This window comes from Epinephelus fuscoguttatus, linkage group LG8 (genome assembly GCF_011397635.1).
Source record: "Epinephelus fuscoguttatus linkage group LG8, E.fuscoguttatus.final_Chr_v1".
Lineage (NCBI taxonomy): Eukaryota > Metazoa > Chordata > Actinopteri > Perciformes > Serranidae > Epinephelus > Epinephelus fuscoguttatus.
The window spans coordinates 17,208,331-17,220,394 of NC_064759.1; the positions used below are offsets into that span (position 1 = coordinate 17,208,331).

General features: G+C 38.6%; 1 protein-coding gene across 1 annotated transcript; it reads left to right on the forward strand.

The window, feature by feature from the left end:
- Window positions 1-277: 277 nt before the first annotated feature.
- LOC125893248 (hemicentin-2-like) lies at window positions 278-8,216 on the forward strand. Its single transcript, XM_049583812.1, has 5 exons — window positions 278-390; window positions 2,271-2,528; window positions 4,631-4,924; window positions 5,004-5,279; window positions 5,371-8,216. The coding sequence occupies exons 1-5, from the start codon at window positions 327-329 to the stop codon at window positions 5,460-5,462; spliced, it is 984 nt and encodes a 327-aa protein (XP_049439769.1). The 5' UTR covers window positions 278-326; the 3' UTR covers window positions 5,463-8,216.
- Window positions 8,217-12,064: the final 3,848 nt, after the last annotated feature.

The following is a 12,064-nucleotide window of genomic DNA, read 5'->3' on the forward strand; positions in this document are numbered from 1 at the left end:
GTGCATCATGTGTGCACATTACAATGCTCTCCAAGCGCACACAGAGTAATCAACGTTCAGATTACTGTCTTTACAACTCACTTCACATAATGCTTCAAAACGCACCAAAACACCACACAGTATAACCTTTGTGCTGTAATTACAGATTTCCTGTTTGCCTGTAAATTTCGAAATCAATTTCGTCATCATGTGAATTCTGATGTTAAACAAGACAATGGGTGTGACTGAAATGAGTGATATTTTCGTCATAGGTTTAGTTACAGTAGTTAGTGTATTAAAAAAAGGAGGCACAGTAGTTCTTGTTTAACCTCACAGTGGAGTAAGACATGAGAGACACCATGATACCCTACAGGAGGAGTCTTTACTGTGTTTTGCTGGTGGCACTAATAGGTAAGAGCACTTTGTTTACTGACTGCTGATTTTTACATGGACTGTAACTCTAGGGAGAGTTTTAAAAACCTGATATACGAACAGATAGATGGTTTAAGGTTGTTTTAAGAATGTGTTTAAGAGAGTGTTGGCGCCGAATGTTGCATTTCTTATTCTGCTAACTAACTGAATATGCCCCTCATGTATCCTCCTATTCTATATAATAATTTAATTCTCAGGATTCAGTTATGTATTCTAAGTTCAGACTGGCCTTGATTTGCATGCTCTGAAGTTCAATATGACTTCATCTGTGCTTGAGTGGATTTAACACTATAGGGGAGACTATAGAGATTCAACACTTTTTGGCTCAGCATCTATAACTTGCTGAATTTATGTTTAAGAGCTTTTAAATTTTGACACTAAGTTACCTTGTTTGTCTTCTAAAAATAGCAGTGTTTCCAGCTTCTTTAACAATTCTTTAACCACAGAATTTGAAAAATGATGTCAAACACAAGGAGTTTCATAGATACAACCTGCCCCATCACTGGGTTAAGTTTTAAGACAAGCTGGGGTTAGCTGTGTTGACATTAGTAAAGAATTTAAAATTACACAGTTACACAAAGCATACAGAAAAAAACTGATCCATCCATCCATTTTTATCCACTTATCGGGGGCCGGATCACGGGGGCAGCAGGCCAAGCAAAGCACTCCAGACGTCCCTCTCCCCAGCAACGCTTTCCAGCTCCTCCTGGTGGACTCCAAGGCGTTCCCAGGCCAGATAAGATATGTAATCCCTCCAGTGTGTTCTGGGTCTGCCCCGGGGCCTCCTACCAGTGGGACGTGCCTGGAAGACCTCTAACAGGAGGCGCCAAGGAGGCACCCTGATCAGATGCCCGAACCACCTCAATTGACCCCTTTCAACGCGGACGGAGCAGCGGCTCTACTCCGAGCTCCTTACCCTATCTCTAAGGCTGAGCCCAGCCACCCCACAGAGGAAACTCATTTTGGCAGCTTGTATCTGCGATGTCATTCTTTCGGTCACTACCCAGAGCTCATGACCATGTGCAGATGCATCACTGCAGACACTGCACCAAACCGAACTGACACTAATAACCAGTTCCTACTAAGTTGTTACCTGCTAACCTGTATCTGTTGAATGCTTTGTGTGGATTAGGTCCAAAATACAAGTCTGCTGCCTCAGTGAATCAGTCAGGACATATTCTTGCCGCAACCTTTTGACTGCTGTGATCACCCATGGCAGCTGTGTTGATCCTCTTTCTCTGAGGTTTTGTAATTTCTTGCAGTGTCTGCTCAATGTCACCTGACAGAGCATTCTGTGGGGACAGACCTTACTGTCTCTCCCTGCCTTACCTCATCTCATGTAGACTTGAAGACATGTGCCAGCTCACTCATCAACTTTTCTCACCGACTCTCCTGGCATGCTGAAAAAAGAGCAAGATGTTTAGTTATCATTGGGTTTAGTTGTAGCCTAGCACTTAAAAATGTTACAACCACCCCCACCCCTGAAGCCAGCTGTAGCAGCATAGTGGTTTGAAATGAACAAAAAAAATACTTCACATTTTACCCAATTGACAACTGTCTAATCTTAACAAGTTACAATATTCTGTTTCAACAGTCCAGTAGTAATCAAAATATAATGGTCTTCACACATATTTCACAAGCTCAGGAAGGAAGTGGTCATATCATATATTAGTCATAATGGACATTCCATCTTGCTGAAAGTGGTGCTGTCACAGCCATCTCATTGTTACAACCATACCCAGTCTCCACTACTGTTAACCTTTAACTCAAATTAACAATGAGTAAGAAGAAATAGTAAGAATATAAATGCACATCGTACATTGTCTGATAAAGCCATACTGACTCCTCCTCTCCCTCAGGTGCACCAGGTTTGGAGGCCTGGGAGCAGATTTCCTGGACCGGTGAGGTGACGGCTGGTTTCAGCACCACTTTCACCTGTTCCTCTTCCTGCCGCCCAAACTGCACCTACACCTGGACCTTCGAGGGCCGCACAGTCAACGGGAGCACGTTAATTTGGGCACCGAATGGACTGGAAAATACGGTGGTGTTACAGTGTAACGTGCTCAATCCAGAAACAGGAGTCTCCAGCAGTATGAGCTCCGTTGTAGAGATTAAAAGTAAGTACAGCAGGTTTATCACTGCATTAGATGTGCGTAGGTGGAAAGGAAATAGGTACATTAACCGAAGGGGTCACTGGAAGTGTGTGGTGGTGTATTTTTCCACAGACTCTGCCCTCGGCCTGTGTTTTCTTCTTATCTTGTGTGTTCAGGATGTTCAGGCTTTATGAAAAGGTAGCGACCAAGTGCCAGGTAGTAAGCAGCAGGTATCCAAGAGACATAGTGCCATAAAAACACCAATATCGCAAGGTGGAACGCCAAATGGGTAAATCTAAGGCTGGCTTTTACTTTCACTTTAACTGCTAAGTGTGTTTAAAGACAGTAACCCTGCACAGAATACTTCTATATGCAGTTTTTAGGTAGGCTGCTTGTACTTAACCTGTATATATACTTATGTACTTATACTTTATACATCTACTCTTCTACATTTTAGAGGGATATATCTGTACTTTTTCAGGGTAAGATTTTTTAAAATTATATTACCAGCACTCAGACTTTTCTTGGGACCTTTTTAGGGCACATGACCCCTAGGTTGGAAACAACTGGACAAAAATACCAAACAGTATATAGAGAACATAAAATCAGCTCCACCTTGACATGCTGCTTATGCATTTATTCATCAATATTAACAATCCTATAAAATATTGTCAGTCACAAGAGACATTTTTTAACAGAACAAGACTTTTATTTTGATACTTTTGTGGTGGCAATTTCTACAAAACAAAACACATCGACCCAGAAACTTGTCTTTCTGTAAGTTTAATTCAGCATCTGCAGATGGACTCACAACAAACAGTCAAGAATAAGCCGAGTGCAAAGAGTGAGCCTTGAACAAGATACTTATACTCAGGTCAGGGATCTTAAACTAGCATCATCAGACGGGTGACAGAGCAGTCATCATATCTAGTCATGTCCCTGGATATCAAGTAATGTACACACTGACAAAGGGTAAACATCATGTCAGGCACTTGTGCTTGTGGCATCCCATAAAATGCAAGATTACTTCACATTGTTTCTGTTTAGCAGCACATAGTACAGAGGCCTACATGTTTCCATGACAGTGTTAACTGTTGCATAGATTTTACATAATTACACAATTTTTATTATATTTGTGATTAACTTTTTAATGATATTAATAATGTCCATTGCAGTACTGAATCCATTATTATATGCATTATGCATGATGTGGAAAACTACTCTGTCAGTCCCTAGTTTGATGAATAGAGCTTCAATTGTTCCTACTTCAATAATTAAAACACAAAAATACAATACAGTACAGGACTATAATTTCAACCATATACAGCACTGGTTCCCAACTCCCACTAGGGGTCACCAAAGTGCAATGGTGGTATTGTAAAAGCCTTCTTGATATTCTTTCATTCATTTCTGTGAGGAACCTTAAATGAAACTGTTATTTCTTAAGGTTAGAATGTTTTTCAAGATATAAAACCTAAAACACACCGCACAGGGCAGGGATAAGGGCACAGTGAAGACCTGGACACGAGTTATATTCACAGAGCCTTTACCCTGCTGAACAGCCTCATCCACATCAGAAAAGTACTGTTACAGCAACCAGAGAGCTAATTTAACAATGGCCAAACATCAGGATGAAAAGAAGACTGACTTTGTCCAAAAAAGACATCTATTAGGAACAGGAAAAGGAAATAATCTGCTCAAAATCCATCCAAAGTGCTTGTTTTACACAAACATCCTGGAGTTACTGCGTTCACAGTTTGAGTTAAGTGCACAGTTTATCAGTTCTTCTGTATAGTTATTGTTACGCTCTGAATACAATTTGATATATATCCATAAAATATTTCACTTAGTCAAGGGTCGTCAGTTTAGTGAATGATAGAAACGGAATCCCTGAAGGAAAAAGGTTGGGAACTGCTCTTACAGTGTCTGTCCCACATCATTCAGATCCTCATACAGCCAACATTTCTCTGACAGGCAGAAGCATTTCAACATTAAACATGCTAAGTGTGAGGAACACTGATGGTTCAGGTCAACTATGACAATGCAGAATTGGTGATACATGATTTAGATGCTTCTTCCTTCTTAATGATTTTAAAATCCCCTGCATCTGGTGTCCTCTGTTACAGATCGAGTGTCTGTGCAGCTCAGTCCACGAAACACTGTCCCATCTCTCGACCGGCCACTGGACCTGGTCTGCCACGGTGCTCCATCAGGTGACCCCTCACACCTGGAGAATGAGGTGGTCTGGTACAAAGACGGACAGAAGGTGACCCTGCGTGAAAATATGCAGCTGCTGCAAAACAACCTCACACTTCACTTTGACTCACCGCTGCCCTCTGACGCTGGATTCTACCTGTGTGAGAGTTCCGTGCCGACGCTTCAGCAGATGAGAGTTTTCAGCCTGGGGTATCTGCTCAGCTGTAAGTATTCATGAAGGGAGGAGTAGTATAAGGAGTTTAATGTTGATCATACTGGAGTAAACTTTATGTTATTTTGTAGTTGATCCGTGGGTCGTCAGCATCAGCGGACGTGACACAGTGTTTCCTGGCAGATTGAATAAATTCACCTGCTTGACGAGCTGTACCTTGAACGTGGACTGTACAGTCAGGTGGGAGTTCAGGGACGGTTTCCCCACCGGAACCTACTTTGCTGTCCATCAAAATAAGCTCCTGTGGACCCCTTCCATACCGGGTACTGTCCAAAACTTCACCTGCATAGCAGAAAATACAGCTGTTGGACGCTCTGCTGAGGCCACCAAGATGGTAGAAGTTAAAGGTGACAGCTCTTTAGTATTTGCTCTTGTGTCTGCTATGACATCAGTGTCAGATTTCATATCAAATCCAATGTTATCTTCATCTTTACACAGGTGTTCCTGTCTCTGGATCAGAGGCTGTGCCGCTCTGTGGACTGTTAACAATGATCGTCAGCGTGGGACTGCTGGTGCTTTTTGATCCATAGAGCTTAAACCTTTTTAAGCTTTAATGATTGTTTTTGCTGTTTTTGAAATGTATTTATTTGCCTTTCTCTCTCCCATAACACTATGTTTAATTTACAATATAATAATGATATAATCTTCATTCATAACCACTTCTCAAAACAGAGTTACAAAGTGCTTTACATGTCAATAATTAAAACAGACAAGGCATGAAAACTTTTAAAAGAACTAATAAAAACACATGGTATTTAAAAACTTAGGAAATGACAGTCTAAATGAACTTAAAACTTAAGTAGAATCAGGGAAGGCTCTCTGATTTTAAGTATGTTTTAAGAAGGGACTTAATCACTGACTCTAGGCTGTTCCAGTACATCCTGGTGTGTATACGGCACTACCAGGTCGGAGACATAGCTGGGAGAGGGACCATGAAGAGCCTTGAAAGTAATCAGTAAAACCTTCAAAATCTATTCTACAACATACTGGGAGCCAGTGTAAGGAGGCTAAAACTGGAGGGGTGCTATCATGTTTAAACACACTGGTTTTTCCATTTTAATAGACCAGCTTCATGTCGTCATCAAATATTGTGTACCCTGAAATCCTGTAAATATAAGTGACAAAATATCTGCCATGAAACAAAATGAAATGTAAGTGTGTGTATATACGTTTTTTTTAGGAAAACAGTTTAAAATTGTGGGCTATAAAACCCCATAATGGCACAGTTCCAATCAAAATACTAATATATTTGACCAATATTTCATAGTTAGTCATATACTTGACAGTGTACTCCTTTTACACAGTATTATTTATATATCTTTCTCATTGTTTGCAACAGCAGCATCCAAAATTAATGTGAACCACAGGACTGCAATAACAGAGTTTATCCATTTAATGTGTCACCTGTTTTTCACCTGGTTACATTTGACAGTGAATGTCAAATGTAACCTGATGCATACAAAGGCTCAGCACAAATTTATGGTGTAATTTAATTAATATACACACACATACAGAGCTGCAGTATTTTTTTACTACAGTGGAATTTTCCATTGTATGTGTTAAATAGTTTTATGAAAGATACAGTGACATAGTTTTTAACTGTTGTCATTTTCATGGTGTTTGAGTGTTCAGCTGCCGTCACATCCTGTTAAAAAATGCTAACATTTTGTATTATTAAAGGTCCAGTGTGTTGGATTTAGGGAAAAGTTACTGGCAGAAATGCAATATAATAGAATCAGTATGTTTTCTTTAGTGTATAATCACCTGAAAATAAGTGTCGTCTTGTTTTTGTTACCTTAGGATGATACATTTTTATCTACATAGGGAGCTGGTCCCCATCCACAGAGATCACCATGTTGCACCATCATGTTTCTACAGTAGCCAAGAACAGACAAACCAAGCAGCAGCCTCTTGGAGAGAAAGAGACCTCTATGGATAATCTGTCTCTGTAAAAACCTCCTGAACAATGAATTCTCAACAAATCCTAACTAGGAGTTCATGCTTGACTCACAGAAGTCTCAGCTGGTCACCTGTAGATGCCAGGAAATCTTACATACCGCTCTTGTTTTATAAATAATATCTCTGATGGTGACACATTTGTAAACCTTTTGTCGACACCGTTGCTGACTCTTGGTGTTTCCCAGCATCATGAGACATTGTTTGACTTGAAGTTGACCTCTGACCTGGATGTGTTACTAATTCACTTTTTGTGAAGTCACCTTCTATGTAGAGAATAACTGACTTATTATACGGATGTGTTTTTAAAGTGGCTGTGGTTAGTGACACACCAATACCCCTCTTAGCCTCCTGAAACTGAACAAATAAGACAGATAAGAGAGTCACACAGAGCAAACACACGAGGGAGACAGAGGCCTCTGGTTGCTCTTGCAGCTGTCCTGTGACGCAACAACATAATCCATCTCTTTTTGTTTGGTGTTGTCTCACCTGTTTCATATTATTTTAGACCTCAGGTTTGGTTGGAATGAGGAAGCAAAACTAAGAAACTATTTAAAACTGTTCATGTTAAAGCAACCACATATAAAGGTCTCCATTCGACAGCAGAGCAAAGCTGAAGCTTCATTCAAGTTTTAGTCGAAACATCACAAACTATATAGGAACAAAAGATGAATTTCAGGCACTCATGCGTGAGGCAGGAACAAATGCGTTTGAATTCAATTAAAAAGACTTTATTTCAAATACATGGCTGCTGACTTTAAAAACATCAACCAGTCTTCGTCAGGGTGCAAACTATATGTTGTAAATGTATAGTCGTGGTAAAACAAAATACAAAGACAACGATTACATGGCATATGTCAGTGGTATAATATCTATGATTAACTGCACAAAAACTTGGACTCGCTTCTGTCCGTCATTGAAATGTTAATGATACTGATTCTGTGCTCGTAAAGTAAATCTCTCTATTGTATATATTTTCTTCTTTTCACTTGTTTTTAATGAAATATGGCATATAATATATGTTATAAAATGTTTCTATGATCTACAACTCTACTAGATGTACTTTGCTCTTACCCAGCTGCACTAAAATATCTGTTTACTTTGATCTTGGGGAGAAAAACAACATCTTTTACCATTCTTTTTTTTATTTGCTTTTATTTTCTTGGCTTTTCAATTCTTATTCTTTACTTTGTACCTCTCAGTTGTAGGCATGGCATGCTATTCACTTCCCAAAGGGGGGCACTGTTCTCTCAGTTAACAAAATTAAGTCCTTATTCAGCTTTCTTTCACTGCACTGTATGTGTTTCAGTGTAATTCACTCAGAATAATATTGCCTGTAATTTAATTAAACTCAATTCAACAGTATAATGATGGTACACTTAAGTCCAAAGATGTATTTCGATTGTGTTAATGTGAACAGAAGGAGCAAAGATGCAGACTAAAGCTGGTTAGGCAACATCATACCAGCAGCTAAACAACACAATCATTATCTGTATCATAATTGATAAAAAATCACCCTATGTCAAGTAACACTTTTCATACAAACATGCAGCCCAAAGTGCTTCACGTGGCAAAACTGGAATGACACAGGCACAAGACAATGAAGTATTAAAAAAGTTAACCAACCAAAACAGAACAAACTAACAAAAAAGACCATTTAAATGCCATAGAATAAAAAAAGAGTGAATAAATAAATAGAATAGAATAGAAATAAATAAACAGGAGAGATAAAAAAAAAAGGTAAAAACCAGAGGTTGAAACTTAAAAATCAAGACTGTAATGTTACTCCACATTAAAAGCCAGATTTAACAGATAGGTCTTTAATTCACATTTAAAAATACAGAGAGAGCCATTCTCATATCCAGAGGTCGTGAATTCCACAGTTAAGGGGCGTGAAATCAGAAAGCACTCTCACATGAGGAACATATAAAAGTAAAGCAGTGGAGGACATACAACATAAAATTATATATATCTCTGATATACGGAGGGGGCAAGGTCATTGAAAGCTTTATAAATGAGTTAAAGAACTTCAGAATCAATTCTAAAACAGGTAGCCAGTGTAGTGACTTCAGCAGTGGGGTAATGTGATCTGTTTTCCTGGACTAGCTGTAGTTTTCTTATTGACTTTCTGGGTAGTCCAGTGAAAAGGGAATTGCGGCTGATAACAAAAGTGTGAGTGAATGTTTCGGCATCTTCCTGGGTTAAAAAAAGGTCTGACCTTAGCAATGTTCTGAAGATGAAAAAAGGATGTTTTGATGACCCTAAATAAAAAATATATTAATAATATATTACACAAAATCACATACACATTGAAGGAAAGCCCACACTTCAGGTGTCCCATATGTGACCTGAAAGCATTAATAACAAACCAATGTGGCTTCTACTTTGTCGTGCCGCACAAGCATCCATATACCTGTAATAACAGGGCGTTGTCAGGACAAACTCAGGTGACAAACTCAGCCGGATGATTCTGCTCTCTTACTGGAAAATGTGGTTCCTCTGGTCAGGGTGTTGGATTACAAGATGGAGGCATGAGTCAGCTGTTTGAGACTAAATGAGTGAGATGTTAACAGGAGCATTCAGTGAAATTTTGATTATTTTAGAAATTATTTTTGTTATTCTTATTCTTCTTATTGTTGTTATATTGTTGTTTTAATACCTTAGTTATTTTAATGAAGGCTTATACAAAACATTTGCATACAAATTTGTGCAAGTTACATTTTGCATATGACATTCAAAACAGAATATGACACACAGTCGTGGGATGATCAACGAGACTTTCTACGTCATGTGATAAACCTCAGACACCTGAACTGACATGCGCACTAATATTGTCTGACTTAAGCTAGCAGCTGGTGCAGGGACTGGGACCGTTTTTCTGTACAGACTCTTGAAAAGAAACAAAAACCCTCACACACTGATGTGAGGTTGTTAATGTGGCAGGTTACCACACATTTTGAATGTCATGGCAGAATTATTCAAACAATACGATTTGGATGTGTGGAGAGGCTCCTCAGGCAGTTTGGACTAAGTCAGACTTTCTAACTTTAGAACCATTGGTGGTAAAATTCAGTACTATTTTGGAGTATTTGTATGCTGTTGTCACTGTATGCTGCCTAATACATGCACTTCTACTCCTCTACATTTATTTGGCAACTCTAGTCACTTTTTAGATTCAGATAATTATCACAAAATATAATCAACTAATAAATTATGATGTGATTTTATAGATTAGCTCCATCTTTACTATCAACATTAAGGTGATATTCAATCATAATGTATCATGGTTATAATCCAGTAGTGGAATTTATATTGCCCATTATGAGTACTTTTACTTCAGTACTTTGGATGCTAATACTTACGTACTTTTACTTCAGTAGAATGCTGAAGGCATGGTAAACTGTATGCTAGGAAACATGATGGAGACAATACCAGAGCTGCAAATTTTTTGTGTGGAAGGAAATGCACTCAGCGTGTTTGTTAGGTCTCAGAGATACGCATGTGTTTTAGAGTGGAAAACTGAATGTAAACATAATTTTTGGTTGTTTACAAGAAACCCATCTGTGCCTAAACACAGATCTGAAGAAATGTTTAAAGTCAGTCAAACCGTTTGGCTGAAAAGTGAGTTTTTATGCCACAGTGCAGGCATTAGCCGTGGCTGAAGGCATTATGCTTTCGATTTGTCCACCTGTCTGTCCCATTCGCAAAATCTCAAGAATACCGTAAGGGAATTTCTTCAAATTTGGCACAAATGTCCATTTGGACTCAACGATGAAGTGACTGGATTTTTGTGGTCAGAAGTCAAAGTTACTGTGACCTGGCATCAGTCTCATTCTTGTGAACGTGATAATTCAAGAAGACATTGAGGGAGTTTCCTAAAATTTGGTACAATCGTCCACTCAAGAATAAACTAATTAATAGTTGGTGGTCCACACAAAGCGTGATTTTGCCCATAACTCAAGAATTCATATTCTAATCGTGACTAAATTTCACACACATGTCTAACAGGATATAGTGAAGAAGTGATAGCATCATAACGTTCTGCAAAAACACTTTTCTGGCCGTTACTCAACGTCATATCTCAGGAACAGCAGAAGCTGTATTTGGACAGATACTGAAGTGATGACGCTACTCTTGAAACTGTACTGATTGTACAGATCTTCTGTGCTGTTAGGGGGGAAGATGTGTGTGAGGCATCCATGCTTTCACAGACGCAGATGTAAACTGTAATTCTGGTACTATATTTGGTCTTTGGGTACATGGGACTACTGTTAAGAAAATTGCTGTATCTCAAAAACTACAAAGAGCTCAATCCAGTCTTTGATATCTATGAACTTGTAACAAGTTGAATATAAAGACATGCAAGCATTATATGCAGTGTAAAAAATATTTCATATGGAAAACATTCAATGAACACATGTTAGTCATTCATTTTTCAGAAATCATGACTGATTTACTATTAAAAGTGTGATATTTTAAAGTTGTATTGTTACATACTTGTATGTCTGCACCAGATTTTAAGACTTTAAACCATCAGTACAAATGTGGCATTTTTCCCTATCATACAAATTATCATCTGGACACATTAGTAAAAAAAAATATGAGTTCTCCTTCCGCCTTTGTTTATAACACTGCCAAGCAGACAACACCAAGTGTCAAATGAAAATGCAACAACTTTAAAAGGCCTGATGACAAACTGTTAAATTCAATAAGTAGAAGCTGAATTTTAAGTCTAGAGTATCTGTCCTCCAGTGCTACTGCTACTTCTACTTGCCTTCATATTCTACAAATAATGCAACCTGGTCATCAATCTCACCTCCTGTGTGTCAGGTACACAACACCTGTGTGCTCAGATACTGAACTTTGCACCACCGCTGCTCAAATAATGCCACAGGTGTTTGCTGAGCGGTATTGTTAGAGATAAAATGGTTTGACTACCCTTTACACTATACTAGAAAAGACAGCATTTCTGAAGAAGTACACCAATTGAATTGTGTAATTAATATGCTGGTCTATCATATCATACAGTAAATCTTGTTCTGCCTCTTTTAAGTTAAACAATCAGTTGGTTTATCGGTTGTTGTGTAACTACTTGCGAGATTCAGCACACTGAATAAACAGAGCAGAGAACATTAACATTCTCAGCAAACGTACGACACAAAGGTGCTGCAGGTGC

Excerpts from the sequence above, each read along its gene's own strand:
- LOC125893248 (XM_049583812.1), top strand. The coding sequence starts at position 327 with ATGAGAGACACCATGATACCCTACAGGAGGAGTCTTTACTGTGTTTTG. Across the intron at positions 4,925-5,003 it reads CCTGGGGTATCTGCTCAGCT|TTGATCCGTGGGTCGTCAGC; the intron begins GTAAGTATTCAT and ends GTTATTTTGTAG. Across the intron at positions 5,280-5,370 it reads CAAGATGGTAGAAGTTAAAG|GTGTTCCTGTCTCTGGATCA; the intron begins GTGACAGCTCTT and ends ATCTTTACACAG.